The sequence below is a fragment of the Rattus rattus genome, chromosome 17 (assembly GCF_011064425.1).
Source record: "Rattus rattus isolate New Zealand chromosome 17, Rrattus_CSIRO_v1, whole genome shotgun sequence".
NCBI classification, from domain to species: Eukaryota; Metazoa; Chordata; class Mammalia; order Rodentia; family Muridae; genus Rattus; species Rattus rattus.
This window is the reverse complement of record NC_046170.1, coordinates 29,334,486-29,359,223: the sequence shown is the minus strand read 5'-3', so window position 1 is coordinate 29,359,223 and position 24,738 is coordinate 29,334,486. Positions and strand designations below refer to the sequence as shown.

The 24,738-nt window shown below is 47.2% G+C and overlaps 1 protein-coding gene across 1 annotated transcript in view; it reads right to left on the bottom strand.

Annotated features, from left to right (window-relative positions):
* Positions 1–24,506, bottom strand: part of Pkd1l3 (polycystin 1 like 3, transient receptor potential channel interacting) — a 59,819-nt gene extending 35,313 nt beyond the window's left edge. Inside the window, 13 exon segments of the mRNA XM_032887359.1 lie at positions 1,605–1,836; positions 2,284–2,412; positions 3,519–3,645; positions 3,735–3,862; positions 4,606–4,695; positions 5,960–6,076; positions 9,739–9,870; positions 11,506–11,996; positions 11,999–12,716; positions 13,711–13,760; positions 16,960–17,061; positions 22,485–22,595; positions 24,182–24,506. Of these exon segments, the coding sequence (XP_032743250.1) occupies positions 1,605–1,836; positions 2,284–2,412; positions 3,519–3,645; positions 3,735–3,862; positions 4,606–4,695; positions 5,960–6,076; positions 9,739–9,870; positions 11,506–11,996; positions 11,999–12,716; positions 13,711–13,760; positions 16,960–17,061; positions 22,485–22,595; positions 24,182–24,506 (2,752 nt within the window).
* Positions 24,507–24,738: the final 232 nt, after the last annotated feature.

Genomic DNA, 24,738 nt, shown 5'->3' with positions numbered 1-24,738 from the left:
CACTTCCCATGGGCCAAGCATATTTAAATCACCACAGGAATCATTTTCTTTTGATACATACACATTTAGGTCTAAGAGATTGAAATGCAGTATGAATTCTAGAAAAAAAAGAAACCATCACACATGGGCTGTGCAGTGGTTTGAATAAGAATGGCCCCTATAGGCTAATATATTTGAATGCTTGGCCATCAGGAAGTGGCATTACTTGAGAAGGATTAGGAGGTGTGGCCTTTATTGTTGGTGGGAGTGTGTCACTAGGTGGGCTTTGATGTTTTTTTTTTTTTTTTTTTTTTTTTTTTTCTTTTTTTTTTCGGAGCTGGGGACCCGAACCCAGGGCCTTATGCCTTCCTAGGCAAGCGCTCTACCACTGAGCTAAATCCCCAACCCGGGCTTTGATGTTTTAAAAGCCCAAGCCAGGCCAGTCTCTCTCTGTCTCTCCCAGCTGTCTGTGGATCTGGATGAAGAACTTTCAACTACTTCTCCAGCACCATGTCCACCTGCAAAATGCCATGCTCCCTGTCATGATGATAATGGACTAAACGTCTGAAACTCTGAGCCAGCCCCAACTAAATGCTTTCTATTTTAAGAGTTGCTGAGGGTTGGGGATTTGGCTCAGTGGTAGAGCGCTTGCCTAGCGAGCGCAAGGCCCTGGGTTCGGTCCCCAGCTCCGGAAAAAAAAAAAAAAAGAGTTGCTGTGGTCGTTCACAGCAACAGAACACTGAAACAGTGGGAAATGCAGCTCAGTGATAAAAGTGCTTATAGAATATATATGAAGCCCTGGGTTTGATTCCCCAGCACCAATAAACCCGTCATAGTGGTACAAACACTAGCATTTGAGAGACAGAGACAGGAGGATCAGAAGTTCAGCATCAACCTTGGCTATGTAGTGAGTTCGAGGCTATTTTGGGCTACATAAGACACTTAACTGACCCTGGGCTCTGACCTCATAGGTAGCAATGAATAGCCTAGTAAGGGCACCGGTGGCAGGGGAAGCCCTTGGTCCTGCCAAGACTGAACCCCCCAGTGAACGGGATTGTTGGGGGGAGGGCAGTAATGGGGGGAGGATGGGGAGGGGAACACCATATAGAAGGGGAGAAGGAGGGGTTAGGGGGACGTTTGCCTGGAAACCGGAAAAGGTAATAACAATTGAAATGTAAATAAGAAATACCCAATTTAATAAAGATATCCATAATTAAAAAATAGAGCTTTCTTAGCAGTTGAGGTGAAGTGCTTGCCTTGCAAGCAAGAGGATCAGCGTTCAGATCCCCAGATGCTACATAAATGCTGGGTGGATATGGCAACCTGCCCCAATTCTGGACTTGGAAGGTAGAAGAATTCCTGTGGAAGGTGGCTACCAGGGCTGAACATCTTGGCAAGCTCTGAGTCTGATTGAGACAACTCACTTCTAAGAATGAAGCGTAAGAGTGATTGATGAAGGTGTTTGGCATCACTGTCAGAAGCCCCCTGACTCCTCCACACTCTCTGCCCCCATTACACATGCAGGCGCTTGAAAAACACCATCGCCCATCTTAGCGGTGCCCCTGTCATGCTAAACACCCGTCTACCACAGAGCTACACCCCTGCAGGCGTCTGATGGCCGATACCTTTCTGCCACACCTGGCCCCTCGGCAGGCTGATGTTGAGATAGAAGTGAGTGTGGCCCGGCTTGTCCTGGAAGCCCAGGTGGAGTGTCATTAGGAGGGGACTTTCTGGCTCAATGGTCACAATGAGGGTTTTCTCCAAGGAAGTGATATTTACAGAGATTGTGAAACAGTCTGTACTTGTGTTGAGGCTCGTGGGCTGAGTCTCCATGCTGGCATTTCTCCAGAGCACAATCTAGAAAGGGAGACAGTTAATCCTCCAGGTTAAGATAGGCCTTTCTGGTTTCCTTGTAGTGATGAAGTAACAGAATTCCTGAGGCTTCTTCATTGGTAAGTAAGCCTGCAATTAGTGGAGGTTGTACAGTCTTAGATGGCTTCTCCTGGGATTGAGTTAGGTTTGTGCCTTGTGAAGGTTCCTGAGATGTGTAACAAACTACTAGCCCTGACTTGAATCTCTTTTTTGTAAGGCAGGGTCTCGCTGTGTAGCCTTTCTGGCATAGAGGGCTCACCATGCAACCTAGTTGGCCTTGAACCCACAGAAATTGCTGGCCTCTGCCCCTCCCCCCCAAGTGCTGGGGTTAAACACATGAGCCACGTATTTGGCTCCAACATGTATCGCTAAGTTGTTGTATCTTCCCATCCTCTATGCCAGCATGTCCTGTTTCCATGGAGATACTTGTACCTCAATATCTTCTATTAAATCGTGGACTCGGATCGACTGATATCCAGAGCTCAGCAGCACATTCCCGATGCTTCCCACAATGTTACTGTCATCCGAAGTCTCAAAAGGGTTGAAAGCCAGACCTGTCACCTGCAGAGGAAGCAAATTCCAGTCCCTCCAACTGCTGGCCAAATCGTTCATAAAGTAGCCCCCAGTGCATTACAAGGTAGCAGTCATAAATTCAATGCTGGGCTTCCCCAGTAGTATGTTAGGTGAAGAGATGTTAAACGTAACACTGATGAGAAACAATGAAAGCGGGCCTGCATTTGGGGCCCTCGAGAAATCATTCTCACACCTTTGTTATTTTACACCAGGGAATAAGTATTCTTCTATGTGTAACACTGCTTGTGTAGTTTTTTTTTCCACACTGAATTAGTTAAGATTCATGTAATCCCAACTTCCTCAGTAGAGAGGTTGAGATCAATTCAAATCACAACACGGAAACTTAGTGAAAGCCACTACATATCAGTTGAATGCTCCCAAGCTCCCTACTGGATTTTTTTTTTTTTGAAACTCAAGAAATAGCAAATTATTGCAATATATAGCTGAGTCCCCAGCAACTGTCCTGCTGCTGCCTCTCAAGGGCTAGGACAACAGACATCTGCCATCTAACCTAGAGATATACTAGATTGTGTGTGTGTGTGTGTGTGTGTGTGTGTGTGTGTGTGTGTTTGTGTGCACATGCGGGGACAAAAGTGCCTTTGCACATGTCTGTGCATGCGTGTGTTACATGCATTTGCGCATGTTGGTACAGGAGTTTATGCCAATGTATAGGCAGGTAGCAGCCAGAGCAGGACATTGGGTATCTTCCTTTATTGCTTTCTGACTGGGATTCTCTCAGAAATGGAAGCCTGTGGTTTGGGCTAGACTGGCTGGCCAGTGAGCTCTACTCTGCCTGTCTCTGCACCATAAAGCTGAGGTTATAGGCACACATGGCCATGCCCACACTTACAAGGCTGCTGGAGATTCAAACTCAGGTCCTCTTATTGACAAAGTATGTGTTCTTACCCACTGAGCCACTTCCCCATCTCCTACTAGATCATTTTAAAGAGGCTTTTCTCCTCTCAGAATGAAAAATAAATTAGTGCCCACGGTCTTTCCTCATCTCGCCCAGCTGGTGTGCATTCTCTCCCCCTACATCCTCACAGGGCCATCGCACACCAGCTCGCTCCCATCTCAGTCCAGATCATACTCACTTGAAGGTTCACTCCTGGGTGCTTATCCAAGAGCTCCTTCAGCGCTTCTGCTGATGGGAAGCCTAACCTCAAGGGTGCAGGCTCCCCCAGAGTGTAGGTGCTCAGAGGCAACGACGACACATTCTGGCTGGAAGGATTTAAATGCACATCACTTTCTGATTGCCCTCTAAAAGTCAAAATCAACATGAAACCTCCCCAGTCCTCTAGCCCGTTAACCTGCTCAACACCAGAGTAGCAGTGGGGGAGGCCAGGGTCACTGCTGACTGAGGACACAGACTCTGTTGGCAAAATGTTCTGTGGATCTCCCCCAGGGCCATCAAGGATGTCTCCAGCATGTCTTCAACCTGCATTTGGAGCGAGATTCCTTGTGATCTGTGGACTGTGAGTGACACGGTTCTGATGGGGTTACAAGCAGGACAGGGATTTTGATAGTGGTATAAAGAAAGGGACACGACTGGAGTGGACTTTGAAATTAATAGAAGTACTCGGAGTCTAACATCTTTGCATGAACTGGGGTGGGGGGCAGCCAAAGGTGTTGTTGTAAAATATAAAAAATAAAAAAAGCATTGTTTGTCTTTTACTCCACTGGATCCAGCACCGCAGTACCCCAAGATAGTTGCTAGATATCTTGGCAGAAACACATCCCAGTCGCACACTTTCCTACACTCAAACCCTCACATAAAAGAACACACAACACAATAATCTTTGACCCAATTGGTAAGATATAATTGCCCACTTAAACATACAAAGCTAAAGAAATTGGGGTACTCTATTCTATGGGTCTCAGATGCTATCTTGATAGCATTCTCAGCTTTTTGGGTTAGTGGGAGCTAGGTGTCTTTGGGGAACATTTCAAAGGATTCACCCAATGGTCGCCTAGATGCTAGGTCACCTACAGACAACAAATGGTTATTTAGAGGGCTGATGATGGTGTCTCTGAACTCTCCGTAACCACTGGTGTTCTGATGGGTTTATCACACTGTTTAGTGTGAGAGCTTTTGTTCAGACCCTGAGTGGTCCTCCATTCCCTTGTGTTAGTTGCTTCTTTGGGACTGGGAGTGGCAAGGTCTCTGGTATCCAGGCTGACCTCAAACTCACTCTGTAGCTGAACATCACTTGCAATTGTTGGTCCCTCTGAGTTGATCCCAAAGGCGGTGTAAGCTTCGTCTATGGGGCGCTGTGGATGGAACAGAAGCGTCCTGCAGCATAAACAAGTGCTTCACCAGCTGGGCTACAGCCTCAGCACCAGGATGAGCAACTGCCAACAGCTTTATTGAGGTGAAACTTCCACATGTGGTAGGACCCGCCCACTCAGACTATATACGTTTCACATCTACATAGGAAACCAGTACACAACTAGCTTTCAAATTCAATCCCCTAAAATAAACCGGTCTAGTCCGGCTTCCACAGATCTGATACTTCTGGATGTTTCACAGGTGAACACAGTAGACGGCCTTTCCTGTGACATGATGTTACTGAGGGCTACCCATGCTGCATTGTGTGTGGTACTTACCTCCTTCGTGTGGCTAAATTGTCTTTGTGTGGGCTGCACTTTATTTATCCACTCTCCAGATCACGCACGGTTGGGCTGTTTTCCACTTTGGGCTCCTTTTCTATCTGAGAAATCTGCATTTGAATGTGTCTTTATAGGGACTTGCCGTTTTGGTTCTCTCCTGTATCTAATACCAATGAGCAGAGTTGCTAGGAGACACAGCCAGTCTAGTCTGTTTCTAACATTTGTGGGACTGCTGCACTATTTCACAACCCAATTTATGATGGATACAATTTCTCAGCCTCCTTGCTAATACTATTATTGCCTCCCCCCTCCCTCCCTCTCTCTATGTCTCCCTCTCTCCCTCCCTCATGTTTACTTAAAAAAGAGTCAGCTCAGGCTGGCCTTAAACTCAGTGTGCTGCCGAGGATAACCTTGAACCCCTCATGTCCACCTGCCTCTGCCTCTTGAGTGTCGTCATCACAGACACCTGTGGCCACACCTGGTTTGCCCATCTCTTTTGGTGTGAATTGGCATCACCCTCTTTTTGTCCTTTCTTCCTTCCTTCCCATGCTCTGTCCTGCCAACAGTGCTTTGCTATGCAGCCCAGGCCGGCCCTGAAGTTGCTCTCCTCCTGTCTCAGCCTCCCTAGTACTGGGAACACCACTGTATCCAGCGTCTTTGCGTTTTCCTAAGAGCTAAGGGTGCTCACTCCCTCACTGAGGGTTCTCGAATGCTTGGCTAAGTCAGTTTCAGTTGATTATGAAGTGAGCACACAGCAGTCTCTGCCCAAGGAGGGCTGGAGAAGGAGGACCAGCGACTCAGTGGAGTCTCAGCTGGAGGCAGCAGAATTCTCTTTGAAGCGTGGGGAGAGGCTGTACGACCGACCGACCGAACGTTGAAGAGAAAGTTCCTGGCAGAGCCGGCCGCCTGCACACCGCACACCCACCTGCTCAGTATCTTGCTGGGCCATCTGATGACTGCTTTTCTTGGTTGTTAGTAGACTTCCAAGAGGCTGGACGGGGCAGCTGACTGCCGGAGTGTGAGAGCTCCAACTGTTGTTCCTCTGAAACGGGAGCATCAGCAGCTGCTCACTCAGCTCGATGAGTAAACCGGCCACGCTGACCTGGGGTGTCAGAAAGGGGACGTCGGGGCTGCTTGCGACTCATTCAAATTTATTTGTGCCTTCTTATAAGCAGCGCAGCATTTCCTTCCTACCCCTCCTTCCCTCCTGCTTTCCCTCTATCCCTTCCTCCTTCCTTCCATGTATGTATGTATGTATGTAAGCATGCATGCATGTGTGGTGCATCACATATTCATGTGGGTGTATGTGCATCTAGAGGCCAGACTGATGTCGCGTGTCTTCATCAGTTGCTCTCTGCCATGTTTCTTTTGAGACGGCCTCTCTTCGACCCTGGAGTACACCAACTGGCTAGACTGGCTGACCAGCAAACTCTAGGGCTCCACCAGTCTCCACCTCCCACCCATGGGTTTCCGGCCAGGCAGGGTCACACCTGGCTCTTACAAGGCTGCAGCTGTGTGCCTGGGTTCTCAAGCGTGTGCACAGGCCCTTCACCAACAGCTTTATCCCCAGCCCCACAGCTCAATATCTGCTACAGTTCAAATGTATTTTATGAAAGGCAACATCGCCATTTGGCAGGCAAGGAAAATCTATGATTGCGTACCGCCTATGCGGGAGGCTTGTGTTGAATGTCTACTGCTAAGTAGACGCACTGTTTGAGAGAACAAACCTAAGAGAGGGATGCTGGGAGAAGAGCAAACCCGGGCCAGATGCTCAGCAGGTGGGCTCATTTCGAAGGCATGGGTGGTGGCATCGAAAGCTTCAAGATACCCAGAAAACAGAGAGCAGGAAGAATTTTTCGTCTGTTTGTTGTTTTTGAGACAGGGTTTCTCTGTGTAGTCCAGGTGGTCCTGGGACTCACTCTGAACACCAGGCTGGCCTCCAATTCACAGAGATCCACCTGCCTCAGCCTCCCGAGTGCTGGGATTAAAGGCCTGTTGTGCCTCCAATTTATTAAAAGCTTCTGTAAGCCAGGCATGGTAGCCCACAGCTTTCACCCCAGCACTCTGGAAGCAGAGGCAGGGGGATCTCTGTAAGTTTGACGCCAGTCTGGTCTACAAAATGAGTTCTAGGACAACCATGGCTGTTTGTCAGAGAAACCCAGTCTCAAAAACCAAACCAAACCAAACAGACAAACGAATGAAAACCAAACCAAATCAAACCGAAAAGCTTCTGAAAAAAAAATCGAAGCCTGTCCACAGAGTGAATCCAAGGCCAGCCAGGGCTACACAGACAAACAAAAGAGAAGATATACAGAAATTTAAAACTAAGGTGCTGGCACAAAACATCTGAAGTATGGATAACAGCAGCCTCAGCAATGAAGGCCTCTAACAAGGAAGGTGGGGGTGGGTAGGAGGAGGCACGGAGCCCTCCAGAGGAGGACTGAAGCCAGAGGGGCGCATCTCAATGGTGGAGCACACGCTTACGTTCAGGACCAAGTCTGAACAGTCAAGAGAAGTGAAGTCACAAACACAGCTGCAAAGGCACAAGCTCGGGGTTGGGAATTTAGCTCAGTGGTAGAGTGCTTGCCTAAGAAGCGCAAGGCCCTAGGTTCGGTCCCCAGCTCTGAAAAAAAAAAGAAAAGAACCAAAAAAAAAAAAAAAAAAAGGCACAAGCTCATAACGGGAGGCCCAGCTTCCTGAGAAATCAGCACACTGCCTCTCTACCTGCTGGCTGATACAACTAGAGGTATTGAGAATAGGGGCTCTCAATAGAGAAAATGCCTTCATAAGACTGGTCCATAGGCAAGCCTATGTGGCATTTTATTGACTAATGATTGGTGTGGGAGCGTCTGGCACATCGTGGGCAGTGCCACCCCTGGGCAGGTGATCCTGGGTTGTCTAACAAAGCAGGCTGAGCCAGCCATGGAGAGTAAGACAGTAGGCAGCACTCCTCCATGGCCTCTGCTTCTGTTTCTCCTCCAGGTTCCTGCCTTGGCCTCTCTCGATGATAGAGCGTAACCCTTCAGCCAAATAAACCTTTCCTCTCCAAGGTGCTTTTGGTTATGGCGTTTGATTACAGCAATAGAAACCCTAACCAAGACACCTTACCTTCTCATCCCTTTCTTGCTTTTAAAATTGGCAAAATAAACAAACAAAAACTTCAAAAAACAAAATAGAAAAACAACAATAACAACAACAACAACAAAAACCAGGGGGCTAGAGAGATGGCTCAGTGGTTAAGAGCACCTGACTGCTCTTCCAGAGGTCCTGAGTTCAATTCCCAGCAACCACATGGTGGCTCACAACCATCTGTAATGGGATCTGATGTCCTCTTCTGGTGTGAACTAAGACAGCTACAGAGTACTTATATATAATAAATAAATCTTTAAAAAAAAAACAAAAAACAAAAAACAGAGAGTGTGGGGCCATAGTGTGGAAATGAAAGCAGTATCTTTTAGGAGACTAATTTGCCCATAAAGTGCATCATCACTTCCACGTGGTGCTGCGTATGTTCAGAATTATTTGAGTAAGTACTCAATGTTTTTACCAGGATGAACCGTGGTAGTCTGTTTCCACGAATGAACAAAAAATCTGGATAACACTGGTCAGTTAATCTATGCAGACAGTTGTGGAAAAAAATACCTGTGGCAATGTGTTAAATTAAAAGAGGTCAAAGTCTCTGGGCAGTGGTGGCACACGCCTTTAATCCCAGCACTTGGCAGACAGAGGCAGGCAGATCTCTGAGTTTGACGCCAGCCAGGTCTACACTGAGAAAGCCAAAACCAAAACAAAGCAGCAAAACAAAACCCCAAAGGTATCAAGATGTCTGCATACTTTTTAAATTCCCATTTTAAAGAGCTTGTGGCTTAGGGAGGAGCATGTGGTTCTGCACAGCCCGTGATGGACAGTGAGGGCAACAATCACACCCCACTGCGGAGATCTGCAAGGGCAAAGGGGTGAGTGTGGGGGCTGTTTCCTCACGATCGTATTTTCTCTGCCTTGATTGGCTTCCTATGAACTTACTATTTGTGTAATTGAGAAACCCAGATGGAGCCGAGATGTGGCTGTCTTGGAAGTGCTTTTTAGCATGCATGAAGCCCCGGGCCTGAGTGGGTATGCTGGGTGCAATAGTGCATGTCTGTTATCTTGGAACTGGGTGATGCAGGCGGGAGGGTCAAGAGTTTAAGGTTGTCCGGGGCTACGTAACAACCTAGAGACAAGCCTGGGATACATGAGATCCTGTCTCAAAATAGAAAAAGTAAAAACAAACAATGCTCCCAGCCAACACACAAAGACCCAAACCAACCAACCAAAGCAGCAAAACCCCAGAGACATGCTTATTGTGTAAATAGACAGGAGAACATAGAGTGTTTTACGCTATCACCTTTTTATACATACAAAGCAGACCGATTGGTTATGGGGAAGTGATGCCATCAAGCACGCATGCTGAAAACTGAAAGTTCAGAAGCATTCGTTCGGATTTCGAAGCCTGTCCCAAGACCACTGTATCTACGACAAGCTGTGCTTCGCAAACCATGACTCTGTGAATACCATTGTCCGTCAGCACACTCACTCGCTTCAGACTTAAAAATACTCAGCTCAGTTTCCATCAGGAACTTACACGATGCCAGTTCTGTAGAGGGCATGACCTCCCCGTTGTCTCTTCCCTACCTGCTGCTGTGTCACCTCCCCCTCTCTGCTTACCTGAGCTGATGTGGAAGATGTTGGCAGGAAGTCTCTCAGCCTCTGGAGGATACTGCAAGCTTTCTGGAATTCACTGTGAGCTTGAGAAGCAGGATTTGCTAGGATCAGCCTCCCTGCTGTCTCCTCTATGACCTGCTGGGGAGAGAAGATTGTCGGGCTGGAGAGATGGCTCTGTAGGCGAATCCGCAGGACGGAAGGGCAGAACTGATTCCTAACCTCCAGGTTGTTCTCTGACCCCCACGTGAGTGACGTGGCACGTGCACACCCATACTCCCAGAAACACAAACACATGAAGGTAATGAAAACTTAAAAGATAACATTTTATCAAAATTATTTGTACAGAATTATTTTCATGTATTTGGAGTTTGGTATACCATGTTAATGAACACTGGTCAAGGATAATATTCTAAGTTTCATGAACTACAGGTTCCAAAAGAGCTTTAGGGAGAATCCCTGCTAGTGGGTGGAATTGATTTTCACTTCCTTCGTACATGAGAGAAGACGAATAAGAATTTTATGGAACAAATAGGATGAGGTTGCTGGTAAGATTATAGGAATGAGAAATACAAGGTCCCAAGTTCAAGACTCAACAATGGGGGGAAGAGTTCGTGTTCAAAAGGGAACACAAGCTAGACCACCTCCTCAGCATACCATCCCCCTGGGTCACGTGGTTCAGTGGGCTATTCCTGACTTCCTGGAAGAGGTCACTCATAGACAGACCCTAGGCTGAGAACCTCTGTATTGTGGCTTTGACTGACTGAGGTGCAAATACGATGAAGATGCGGGGGCGGGGGGCTGCAGCTGCCACCCCATGACCCACTGGAAGCTGGAATTTCCGGATGCTATCCTAGCTATAGGCAGCTGCGCAGACACATACCAGAGTCACATCGTGGGCCACATCGTGGTATATCTTAATATTTATGTAGCTCAGGCTGGCCTTAAATTTACAATCCTCCTGCCTCAGTCTGCAGAGTGCTGGGATAAAGGTGTGTGCTATATCACGTGCCTGTGTCTAGTTTTCTTACTGTTGCACACTTACCTTGACTTTACCAATGCTGCTAAATTCTCTTAACGGCTCTAGTGATTTATCTATAAACACTTCCGGATATTCACTCTACGTTTCTAGCTTCTGTTTATTTAAGGAAGCGAACCAAATTCCATCCCATTAAGTTGCCGAAGCTGGTCCTTCCCTGGTGGAAGACGGTGCTGGGACAAGTATGAATCTCTAGCTTCCATCACCACCGGAAGCAGAGCAAATGGGATGTTTTAATGGGAAAGAGCTGGGCTGCGTATGAGTAGGGTTTGGATTTGTAACAGTAGGAGTGGGGAATGGGATTCTTGCCAGTCTCTTGTCTCCGTGGCTTTACCTTTTCTCTGGCACCTCTGGCACAGTGGGAGCAGGCTAGCAGAGGTCCTTCACCAGCCAACGGTGAATAGGTGAGTCCTAAGTCAAAATGGGCCACCAAGTACTGCAACGGGCACTCAACCCACTGGAGAAATAGTCTTGGGCTCCGTTCATTTTGCTTTTAGTGTACGGTCCTCCTGGGAGGTAAGAGGGTAAGAGGATTTTTAAAATCCTAACCCTGGGGATGTCGTGATAGAAGGACACAGGGGCCTTTTCATGACTCTTTTTTCGACACTGATGATTGAACCTGGGGTCATGCACATGCCAGGACAGTGTTTTACCACTCAGCCACATCCCCAGACCTGTAAGTGCTTTTTCAGTGTCATGAAGCTACCCAGTTATCTTCTCTTTTCCAGACTTGCCTGATTGGTTGAACTCTGAAGTGACATCTGTGGATGGGTGGAGATGACTCCTAGGGGAGAGTCTTCCTTTGCATTTAAAGTGATGTCTGCCAAAGATCTTCCCGTAGGTATTGTGGATTCAGGCCTGGTGACCTCTGTTATCACTGGCCACGGTGGGCTGTTTGGTACTGGTGTGTCTGATGTCACCTGTGGTGGGCTGCTGCTGGATGCAGGTGTGTCTGATGTCACCTGTGGTGGGCTGCTGGATGCAGGTGTGTCTGATGTCACCTGTGGTGGGCTGCTGCTGGATGCAGGGGTATCTGATGTCACCTGTGGTGGGCTACTGCTGGATGCAGGTGTGTCTGATGTCACCTGTGGTGGACTGCTGGATGCAGGTGTGTCTGATGTCACCTGTGGTGGACTGCTGCTGGGTGCAGGTGTGTCTGATGTCTCCTGTGGTGTGCTGCTGGATGCAGGTGTGTCTGATGTCACCTGTGGTGGGCTGCTGTTGCAGGTGTGGATGCAGGTGTGTCTGATGTCACCTGTGGTGGGCTGCTGGATGCAGGTGTGTCTGATGTCACCTGTGGTGGGCTGCTGGATGCAGGTGTGTCCGATGTCACCTGTGGTGGGCTGCTGGATGCAGGTGTGACTGATGTCGCCTGTGGTGGACTGCTGTTGGATGCAGGTGTGTCTGATGTCACCTGTGGTGGGCTGCTGGATGCAGGTGTGTCTGATGTCACCCGTGGTGGACTGCTGGATGCAGGGGTATCTGATGTCACCTGTGGTGGACTGCTGCTGGATGCAGGTGTGTCTGATGTCACCTGTGGTGGACTGCTGCTGGATGCAGGTGTGTCTGATGTCACCTGTGGTGAACTGCTGGATGCAGTTACTACTGATGTCACCTGTGGTGTGATGCTGGATGCAGGTGTGTCTGATGTCACCTGTGGTGGGCTGCTGGATGCAGGTGTGTCTGATGTCACCTGTGGTGTGCTGCTGGATGCAGGTGTGTCTGATGTCACCTGTGGTGGACTGCTGGATGCAGATGTGTCTGATGTCATCTGTGGTGGACTGCTGGATGCAGGTGTGTCTGATGTCACCTGTGGTGGGCTGCTGGATGCAGTTACTACTGATGTCACCTGTGAGCTTCTGTTTGGGAATGCTATTGTCATCTTGTGTGTGGCTTTTGGAAGTACTGAAGAAACTGGGTCGATGGGGAAGCACAGTGTCTCAGACTGAAAGATAAAAACATGTAAAGGAAGAGGTTGAACCTTAATTTATCAAGCACAGTAGCATTGGCGCAGTATTCTCTCTTCCCTTTGGGACCCACGTGTTCTTTAGGACACAGCCTGCATGCAGCTGTCAAACACCTCTGAGAGAACATGATTTCACACACTGAGGGCAATGGATTTATTGCCCATCATTTAATAACTTATTAAACACCTACTGGGTGCTAGGCTGAGAAGGGAATTTCACTTCATCTTTGTCTTTTTTTTGGTTCTTTTTTTCGGAGCTGGGGACCGAACCCAGGGCCTTGCGCTTCCTAGGCAAGCGCTCTACCACTGAGCTAAATCCCCAACCCCTGTCTTTTTTTTTTTTTTTAAGATTTATTTATTCATTTAATGTATGCGTACACTGTAGCTGTCCTCAGACACACCAGAAGAGGGCATCGGATCCCATTACAGATGGTTGTGAGCCACCATGTGGTTGCTGGGAGTTGAACTCAGGACCTCTGGAAGAGCAGTTGGTGCTCTTAACCACTGAGCCATCTCTCCAGTCCTATCTTTGTCTTTTTTATACTGCTAGAAACACTTCTCCAGTTGACATGGGATCAAAGAAACCAAGCAATTTACATGGGTTCTAACAGGTCACCACGCAGACTCTGAAGGGAAGGCAGCTTTACTGATTGTTGTCACCTTCCTGACCCTCTGGTCCTTCTCCTTCTCTCTGATTTCCAGAGCTTACCTTATTGCCCCTGTTTCTAAAGGCGGCTACAAGTTCTCTGAATGAATCAGAGGGGAAAACAGACAGCTGCAAGGAGGTGGCCATCGCATCTGCATGAGACCCAGAGACCGGTGGGTAGGATCTTCTTCAGGTTACCCGATAGCCCAGCTCTGCCATGTGCTTTCCTTTCTAGAAAGCTCTCTAAGAGACGATAAAACCCTGGCAGAACCCATCAGACAGCAGAGAGCTGAATACTTTCCATGTGTCTTGCGACATAGTACTTACCAGCTCAGGAGGGGCAGGTGGGTGGCACATGGATAACAGGGGACCATTGCCTAGAGAAATAAGAGAGCAAAGCTGCATGTGATTAACTTGAAACAATTTGGAAAATGAAGCTGATCAAAAATAGACTGTATGAAATTCTCAAAGAATTAATAAAAGCGTTGTTTTTAAAAAGTCATGAAAAAAAATCACTGCTTTAGAGGGCTGGGTTTTCAGCCCGGTTGTAGAACATTTGCCCAGCATCCGTGAGACCCTAGATTCAACCTCCAGTACTGCCAGGGGAAAAAGTGTTAGTTGAGTAATAACCCACAGATTGTACTAATAAAATCTTGGAGGGGGTGAGGATTTAGTTCAGTGGTAGAGCACTTGCCTAGAAAGCGCAAGGCCCTGGGTTTGGTCCTCAGCTCTGAAAAAAAAAGAGAGAAAAAGGGGTTGGGGATTTAGCTCAGTGGTAGAGCACTTGCCTAGGAAGCGCAAGGCCCTGGGTTCGGTCCCCAGCTCCAAAAGAAAAAAAAAAAGAGAGAGAGAAAAAAAGTTCTTAAAATCTTGGGCGTGAGGGTAATGAGGTCTGTTAACTGGATTAAGGAGTTCTAAATTCTTTAGTTTATTACTAGTGTGGGAGGCTCAGTGCCTTGTGTAGGGCTGGCTCTTTTTACTCACGCTTTCACGGGTTCTAGAAACGGAACCCAAGTTACCAAGCCTGCACAGCACGCACCTTTACCACCTGAGCCATCTCACCTGTCCTTTTTATTTTGTAGTGTGTGTGTGTGTGTGTGTGTGTGTGTGATGTGCACTTGTCCTTGCAAGAGTCTTTCTCTCATCTCTGACCTCAAGAATAATTGCTAGATCCACTGTAAACCTGTCCCAGTTTTACCCTCTGTCTGTTGCCCTCTCTAATCATCCAGCATGGGTATAGCCTGTGGTAATTTGAATGGCTATGTCACATGTTTGAATGCTTGGCCCATGGGGAGTGGCACAGTTAGGGGGTGTGGCCTTGTTGGAGGAAGTGAGTCACTGTGGAGGTGGGCTTTGAGGTCTCCTATACTCAAGCCAAGTCCAGTGTTGGAACACAAGTCTCCTGGCTGCCTTCATATAAATATGCAGAACTCTCTGCTCCTCCAGCACTGTGTCTGCCTGCATCCTGACATGCTTCATGCCATGATGATAATGGACTGAAGCTCTGAAACTCTAAGCTAGCTTCAACGAAATGTTTTCTTTTATAAGAGTTGCCTTAGTCATGGTGTCTCTTCACAGCAATAAAACCTTAAGACATAGACCAAAGTGTTTTCAAGCAAATGCATCTTTCCCAATTAGCATTTGTCCTTGAGAGAGAGAGAGAGAGAGAGAGAGAGAGAGAGAGAGAGAGAGAGAGAGAGAAAGAGAGAGAGAGAATTTGCAAGAATTTTATTTTAGGAAAGAATTATTTTATAATAGAAATTTTGTGAGAAAAATAATGCTTTTCACTGTGAAATGTATAAAAAGAAAGTCATACTAAGAAAATAAATACAGCTGGATGTGGTGGGGGCGTGCTTGTTACCCAGCATCTGAGGGGCTGAAACAGGAAGACTCAGATTGTATAGCGAGACTCAAAAAAGAAGAGGAATGCAGTTTGTATATAAAATTGAGGCCGGGGAGATGGCTCTGTGAGTAAGTACTTGCTGTGAGAGAACCTGAGTTCAGACGTGAGACCTGTGTGAACGCTTGTTGTTGTAAATAAATAAAAATAAAAGTAAAAGTATAAAAGTAAAAACAAAAGCGGGTGAATGTTTTCCCTCAGGGTGTTTTACCCTGCTAGGGTTCCACACCTCACTGCCCCAGATATCTGCTGGATATCTTGGCATAAACTCAGCCCAGCCACACACTTTCTTATACTGAGACTCTTACACAAAAGAGCATACAACTGGTGTTTTTACCCTGCTAGGGTTCCACACCTCACTGCCCCAGATATCTGCTGGATATCTTGGCAGAAACACAGCCCAGCCACACACTTTCTTATACTGAGACTCCTACACAAAAGAACACACCACACAATAATCTTTGGTCCAATTGGTAGGATATAATTGCTCAGTTAAACATACAAAGCCCGGTACCATCCATCCCTTGCACCTTTTATTTGCCAGGTCTCCAGCTTCTCCTTCTCCCACAACGACTCCTTGCTTCTCCTCTCTCTCTCTCTTTTCTTTACTCACTCTCCCAAATATATCAACTCTTTTATGCTTTAGTTTCTCCTTCTCTTACAAGGACTCCTAGCTTCTCCTCTCTCTCCATCTCCTGTCTCTTCTAACCCTTCTCAGTTCCCCATCGTTTCTCAACCTATTTTCTTTTACTCACTCTCCCAAATATATCAACTCTTTTATGCTTTAGTTTCTCTTTTTCTTACAACGACTCCTAGCTTCTCCTCTCTCTCCATCTCTTGTCTCTTCTAACCCTTCTCAGTTCCCCATCCTGTCTCTAAACCGTTCCCTTCTTTCTCCTCGCTTCCTTCTCTTCTGCTCACTCTTTTAAACTGTCTCATCCTCCCCCGCTCAGGTTCCATTCGCTCAACTGTCAACAACTGTCCTCTCTCAACCTAACCTCTGAATCTAATCCCCCTCCTGCTCCTGACTCCTTCCTCTGCCCAAATCTAGTGCTCTTGCCTTTATTCCACAAATTCAGAGAAAACTCCAAGGCAAACCACAACAAACGCTGGGCATGGTGGTGCACAGGCATGCTGCTCTGTCACCCCAGTGCTGCGGGAGAAACGTGGAGATCACCAGAGCTGACTGGCCAGTTAGGCTGGCCCAAGTGATGAGCTTGGAGGGAGACCTCTGTCTCAAAAAATATGGTGGGGTTGGGGATTTAGCTCAGTGGTAGAGCGCTTGCCTAGGAAGCGCAAGGCCCTGGGTTCGGTCCCCAGCTCCGAAAAAAAGAATCAAAAAAAAAAATATGGTGCAAAGCAGTAGAAGGAGATTTATGGTTCATACACACACACACACACACACACACACACACACACACACAGGGGGGGACGACAAAACAAAAGGTTGGGCTGTGTGGCTCTGTTAAAGAGCACTTGCCTAGCATACACAGAGCTCCAAGTGTAATAGACAGCACCACATAGAGAAGGTCTCCATCCTTTTGCATTGAGCTCAGATACTCAGACACAAATAGGTGCTTCCTTGGCTCCTGATACAATAACTCATTTGGATTTAGCTCAGCTCCAGGAATCTCCAGGGATGACTGGACCACACACTTAGAGAAGGGACACATTACCTGGGATCATGTGTCTCTCTAACTCAGCTCTTCTTTTTTTCATGGGTTTCCAAGGACCAAGCTCGTTTCTCCAAATGTTTGCACCTTGAGGGGGGACTTCGACTGTGTGGAGACAACACAGAGGTGTATCTGTTAGTTATGGCTTTGGCTGTAAGCTCACAGATAGTCATCACACACACACACATACATACACACCATCAGATCATTGTCGATCATTATCGATTATGATTATTGATCATATCCTTTAAATAACAGCATGGAGATTCTGAAGTAGCTCCCATAGCCATATCTTACCGTATACTATTGGGCATCTAAAGTTGGGTCTAATTAGGCCAACACGTGAGCAACAGAGGGTTAAACTACTTGTGTGGGAAGACATGCTGAGCAAATCGTCTTCCGATGTGGTTTTGTAAATCTGGTGGTAGAACTCAGGGTCCAGAATCAGCAGGCGTGGCTTTTGTGTGGTCCAGGCCCCTGGCACTTCACTGCTGATTCATACTCAGTCCAAAACTGACATTCCGGAATGCTTCATTCCCTACACACATACACACAGGTCTGTCACACATGCAAACTGAACAACACTGTCACAGAACCACACTGGCTACATCTCAACTTAAACTTAGGACTACAGTCTTCGTCAGCCTGCATCCGCACTGCCTGGCAGTCAGCCGTGTGTCTGGTTTGGTGCCACCGTTCTCGCACGACTCTTTTTGACATCCTTACTCAGCCTCCAACCACCAGGAGCGTTTTATATCCTCTTTGGGGCAGATGACAACTTGTCCTTCACTTTATTTTACTGTGTGTGTGAGTGTGTGTGTGTGTGTGAGAGAGTGTGTGTGTGAGTGTGTGTGTGTGAGTGTGTGTGAGAGTGTGTGTGTGTGGTGTGTGTGTGGTGTGTGTGTGTGTGGTGTGTGTGTGTGTGTGTGTGTGTGGTGTGTGTGTGGTGTGGTGTGGTGTGTGTGTGGTGTGTGTGTGTGGTGTGGTGTGTGTGTGTGGTGTGTGGGGGGGGTGGGTGGTGTATGTGTGTGTACGTGTGTGTGGTGTGTGTGGTGTGTGTGTGTGAGTGTGTGTGTGTGTGTGTGTGTGTGTGTGTGTGTGTGTGTGTGTGGGTGTGTGTGTGTGTGGTGTGTGGTTGGTGTGTGGGTGTGTGTGTGGTGTGTGGTGTGTGTGTGTGGTATGTGGTGTGTGTGTGTGTGGGTGTGTGTGTGGTGGTGTGTGTTGGTGGTGTGTGTGTGTGTGTGTGTGTGGGGTGTTTGTGTGTGTTGTTGTGTGGTGTGTGGTGTGTGTGGTGTGTGTGTGGTGTGTGGTGTGTGTGTGTGTGGGTGGTGTGTGTGTGGTGTGTGTGGGTGTGTTTGTGTGTGTGTTATGTGTGTGTGTGGGGTGTGTGTGTGTGGTGTGTGTGTGGTGTGGTGTGTGTGTCTGTGTGGTGTGTGTGTGTGTGTGTGTGTGTGTGTGAGTCTGTGTGTGTGTGTGTGAGAGTGTGTGTGTGTGTGTGTGTGTGTGTGTGTGTGTGTGTGTGTTGGGTTGGATGTGAATTTTGTTCAAAAGGATTAGGAGGCATGGTGTTGCTAGAGAAAGTGTTTCACTGGGGATGTTTAAGTTCCAAAGCCCACACAGTTAGCTCTCTCTCTTTGCCTGTGCTTGTGCGCCAGATGTGAGTTCTCAGTTTCTGCTCTAGCCGCCTGTCACCATGCCAACCAAAACAACAAGGACAAGAAGCCAGCAGCTTTCATTACCTTTGGAACCACACTTCTGATTCTTTCCTAATCTTGAGCAAAATTATTTTGAGAAATTTATTACATAGCTCAAGGCTTCATTCTTATCTTGGGGGATCACTTTGTAAAGTTCTTGATTCAGGTGTTTTATTGTCTTTTTTTGTTTCATTTGTGCTGATAGAGTATCACAGACTCAGTAACTTATGAAGGGCAGAAGTTTAGGGTTGGGGGTGCGGTTTGGTGTTGGGTGCTGCTTGATTAGTGTGAACAAGACTCTGGATTGTACCAAAGCACAGGAAGAAAGGGAAAAAAGAAGAGAAGAGAAAAATAAGTAAAAGGAGAAAGAAAGAAAAAAAAACCCAGGAATTAAATCTTCTCAGTTCTGGAGCTGGAAAAGTCTAAACTCATGATGTCTGGTGAGGGGTCAGGGGGAGAGAACAGTTGTGGCCTCACATGAAGACAGAGGACGAGGCATATCACCAAATAACAGTTACTAGGGAGGGGACCTGGTGGCCTAGGAACCTCTAAAAGGTTCCACTTGTTAGACTCTCCTCAGCAGTGGCTGGACTTTGGAGCGATGCACTTGATACCCAAGGTGTCCCTTGGACACAAGGGTTGGGTGGACTGTATTCGTAGAGTCCAAAGCTAAGAATTCTTGAGAGTTTCCAAACACTCAACACTCATTCAAAACTCATGTCCATATCATCCATAGGCTACATTAACTAAGTGTTGCTTTTTTTTTCTGGACAGTGGTGGTGCACGCCTTTAATCCCAGCACTGGGGAGGCAGAGGCAGACCAATCCCTGAATTGGAGGCCAGCCTGGTCTACTGAGCAAGTTTCAGGACAGCCAGGGCTACACAGAGAAACCCTGTCTCTGCTTTTGTCACACGGAGCAGGCTCTGGTAAACAGTCTTCTGCAGTGACCACAGGTGACTCACAATGGTAATATAGCTGGAGAACATTAGGGAGGCCGTTTGTGCTGAGGAAACAATGGCTGCTGACTTGGGAGAGTTTCAGCCTTATTGCCCTGGCCTCGTTAACAGTGGCCAGCTGCAACATAAACGTGGAAGTGAACATCCCAAGGCACTGGGAAGAGGGAAGACTGGAGGCTTGAAGCCAGGCTTTACTTCACTGAGACGCATTTACTACTCTTCCTTGAGGAAGGTAGTTGTGGCGGTTTGAATATGCTTGGTCCATGGGAAGTGGCACTATAAGGAAGTGTGGCCTTATTGGAAAAGGTGTGGTCTTGTTGAAGGAAGTGTGTCACTGTGGAGGTGGGCCTTGAGGGCTCCTGATGCTCAAGCTCCACCCAGTGCAGAAGAGGGAGCATCCTCCTGGCTGCTTGTAGAAGTTAGTCTCCTCCTGGTTACTTTTGTGTCATAATGTAAAATGCTTAGTTTCTGCAGCACCATATCTGCCTGGACGATGCCCTGCTTCCTACAATGATGTTAATGGACTGAATCTCTGAACCTGTAAGCCAGCCCCAATTAAATGGTGTCCTTTGTAAAAGTTGCCTTGGTCGTGATGTCTTTTCACGGCAGTGGTACCCTAACTAAGACAGTAGTCTTTCTATTTGGGACAGAGCGATGGTGCAACAAATTCTGCTTTTGTTAGCCACAGTGACTTCTTTTTTTTTTTTTTTTTTTTTTGGTTCCTTTTTTCGGAGCTGGGGATCGAACCCAGGGCCTTGCGCTTCCTAGGCAAGCACTCTACCACTGAGCTAAATCCCCAACCCCCACAGTGACTTCTTATGCTACTAAGAACGCATTGGTAAGTTTGAGAAGCATGCTGAAGTGGCTGGGCTTGTTGGCACACACCTTTAATCCCAGCACTCTTGGAGTAGAGACAGGAAGATCTACCTGAGTTTGAGACCAGCCCATTCTAAAGAGTTAGTTCCATGACAGGTAGAGCTATAAAGCAAGATGAAATGTCTGTCTAGATTGTCTGCCATATTGCAAGGACTTCATGAATCCACTGGGCCACTCTTTCGGCCGTGGCAGCCATCTTCCAGCAACTCACCAAAATGATGAACACAAAAGGAAGGAGGAGAGGCACTCGGTCTATGCTTTCTAGGCCTTTAGGAAACATGGAGTCGTTCCTTTGGCCATACACATGAGAACCTACAAGAAGGGTGATGTTGTAGACATCAAGTGAATGGGCACAGTTCAGAAAGGAATGCCCCTTAAGTGTTACCAAAACCGGAAGAGTCTACAATGTCACCCAGCATGCCATGGGCATCATTGTAAACAAGCAAGTTAGGGGCAAGATTCTGGCCAAGAGGATCAATGTGCAGACTGAGCACATCTCTTGAAGAGCAGAGACGGCTCCCTGAAGTGGGTGAAGGAGAACGATCAGAAGAAAAAGGAAGCCAAAGGGAAGGGCACCTGGGTTCAGCTGAAGCACCAGCCTGCGCCACACAGAGAAGCCTACTTTGTGAGGACTAACGGGAAGGAGCCTGAGCTGCTGGAGCCCATTCCATACAGACTTACGGCCTAATGGACAAAAGGGAAATAAAGGACCCAACTGGAAAAGGAAAAAAAAAGAATCCATTGGGCCAAGTCTAAATGCTTTACAAAGGCAGATGCCATTGCCAGGGGTAGTTAAAATGGCAGGTATGTGGAGAGTTAGCTTGGTGGGTGTGTACACCTCTAAAAGAGGACCTGAGATTGAGTCCCAGCACTCATGTCAACAGCTCAATCTACCTATAACTCCAGCTCCAGTGGGACTCCAATGCCTCTGGCCTCTATGGGAACCTGAATTCATGTATTCTTGTGCACATATATAGAAATGACAGGCATGCCAACACACACACACACACACACACACACAAACATACACACAGAGACACAGACACACACATATACACACACACAGACACACACACACAGAGAAATACACACACACAGAAACACACACACACACACACACACACACACACACACACACACACACAGACACACAAACACACACATCACACACACACACACACACAAACATACACACATATACACACATACACACACACAGACACACAAACACACATACACACAGACACACAGACACACAAACACACACACATACACACACACAGACACACAGACACACAAACACAAACATACACACAGAGACACAGACAAACATACACACATACACACACACACACACACACACACACACACACACACACACACACACACACACTGACCATCCTGATCTTCCAGATGCAGGGAAGCACACTTCTTAGAGCTCATGGCCTCTGGTCTTCTCGTTTTCCTATGCCAGGCTCTCATTTCTTTTCCCATTTTGCCTCTACAGCCCAGTGCTGATCAGACTAGGAGTGAGCATCGGGACATCAGAAGCTACGAACTCAGTTTCTCCTTCACTTCAACCAAGTCGACCACGAGAGTTCACCTAGTGGCTAGCGAGGTGGGTTGAAGACATCACTCACTCCAAGGGGCAGTTTCTTGGGCTGTCCAGTGTCATCAGACAAGAAACTGCAGGCTGGAGGGATGACCCGGAGGCAAAAGACGCCTGCCACTAAGCCTGATGGCCAGAACCCACGTGGTAGGAGAGAACCGGCTCCCACAAGTTGACTTCTTACCTCCATAGGTGTCCTGCGACACATGTGCCAACCCCCCATCCCCCATTCCCACAGGCACACCGAGCAAGTTAAAAAAAGATAGCTAAAAATAGAAATTCTTATATCTGCCCTACGGCGATTACAGACTATTTAAAGTAAATCCTCTCGCGTGCATTCCTTATGCAGAATCAGTTTTTGGAACTAAAGTCCATGCAGTTCGGTTACTCACCAGCCTGGCAGATGAAATGATGCTTCTTTAAGCACTGGTCCCATTTCGGGAAGAAAGCGTTAGAGCGTGTGACCACGGAAGTGCACTCATCTGGCTTTTTGGCAGCAGCTCCTGGAGGGGCACCAGACTCAGTTAAATCTCATTCTTCAGAGTCAGACGAGGGAGGTGGCTCAGTGGGCAAAGCACTTGCTGGGCAAGTGTGAGGACCGGAGTTCGAATCCCCGGAGCCCATGTAGAGCCAGGCATGGTATCCCATTTCTGTAATCCCAGAGCTCTTAGGTGAGATGGGAGGCGGAGGAAGGCGAATCCCAGAGACCCGTGGGACCTGGGCTATGCTGAGGCCGACAACAATAGAGACCTTGCCCCAAACAAGGTGGGAGGTGAGGAGACACACCTGAGTTTGATACCCGGCCTCCACACACACACTGTGGCACTGATGTGCACGTATGTACTCAGTACAAAAGCCCAGTTTGTCGGCTTCCAGCAAATGAGAACTTATGACTTCCCTGCGTATTATAGATTACTCTTCGATATTCGGATATTTTAAATCATAGCTCTTAAAATTAATTACTTAGACATTAATGGAGAAATGATGGTATGATAATTTCTTTGATTTATTTATTTGCTAAAACTGCAGATTATGGTACCCAATTTTGTAAGAAAGACAATAAATGGGGAATTTCTCTCCTGGCTTCTGTTTTAGGAAATCTGGAGGCAAAAGTAACAAAGGAAGTCACAGTAAAAGTTTTTTTTTCCTCTTTAGAATCTTATATAACACCAGCTGTTTGTATACCTGGAAAGCCAACACTCAGAGGCAGGGGGATTGAGAGTTTGAGACTAGTCTGGGCTAAATACCAAGTTTCAGAACACCTTGCATTATATAAAGCAAAACTGTCTCACATACAAAACAAAACTGAACAAAAATCCCAACTACTCCAAATGAAATAAAGCGAAATAACACCACACATGAAGACTGTTGACTGTTACACACATGAGGTAAGTTTTAGAAAGGCTCGACAAAAAGCCCATTGCCCCGGGTCAGAGGTGGCACACACCTTTAATCCCAGCACTCGGGAGGCAGAAGGATGCAAATCTCTGTGGGTTCAAGGCCACCCTGGTCTACAGAGTTGATTTCTAGTTCAGCCAAAGCTACACAGAGAAACCCCGTTTCGGGGGTGGGGGTGGGGGTGAGGGTGGAGGGGTTGGGGGTGGTGAGTGCATTGCTATGGAGACAAATGTTGGCCAAGGCACAAAGGTGGAAAGCCTACAGAGAGAGAGAGAAGAGAAAGAAAGAGAGAGAGAGAGAGAGAGAGAGAGAGAGAGAGAGAGAGAGAGAGAGAGAGAGAGAGAAATGCTCAGGCTGACACTTTTCCTGATTATAAAAGCTGAAAGGGGGCTGGAGAGATGGCTCAGCAGTTAAGAGCACTGGCTACTCTTCCAGAGGTCCTGAGTTCAATTCCCAGCAACCACATGGTGGCTCACAACCATCTGTAATGAATCTGATGCCCTCTTCTGGCAAGCAGGTGTACATGCAGATAAAGCGCTCATATATATAAAATAAATAAATCTTAAAAAGGGTTAAAAGACAAAAAACAATACCTTAAAATGTAATTTGAAAAAAAAAATAAAAGCAGAGAGCCCAAAGATAACTTTCTTTCACCCTAGAACAAGGCACAAGGAAGTTTTTACCCCAACACTCAACACCAGAGCCCTACCTGTCTGGGTTATCCCTGGCTGCTTTCTTGGTAGCTTTAGGTTTATCCCAACCCACCACACTGTTTCCTTTTGAGGAGAGTTCTGTAGGAAGTCCTGTAGCTTTGGGTTCCAAGTGTTGGCTAGGTGTCCTCTCTGGGCGTGGCAGTACATCTCTGCTTCGTGGAAGTTGCAGTAAAGTCTGTTAAGCTGATAGCAGTTGTTTTTCCCATGCTGCTCAGGGATGCTGGGTTCAGGTCCCAGAAAGACACCCAAAACGACACTGATTCTAAGGTACAGCCAGAGCCAGGACAGTCTCTGCAAGAGCATTTTCTCTCTGCGCAGAGAGAGATGTACGGAGGGTCAGCAGCCGCCTGGGCTTTTAAACAGGACCCAGTGAGCTTGTCAGAATCGTTCCTATTGTTCTTTTGTGGGCTGGGAACAACCTGCCAAGGAGATAAAAGGTTTTGTTTTGTTTGGAGAGCCCAGATGGAGCTCTCACCGGCTGCAAATAAACAGCAAAGAGGTTTTACAATGTCTCCATTCGTGTCTACACGCCCAG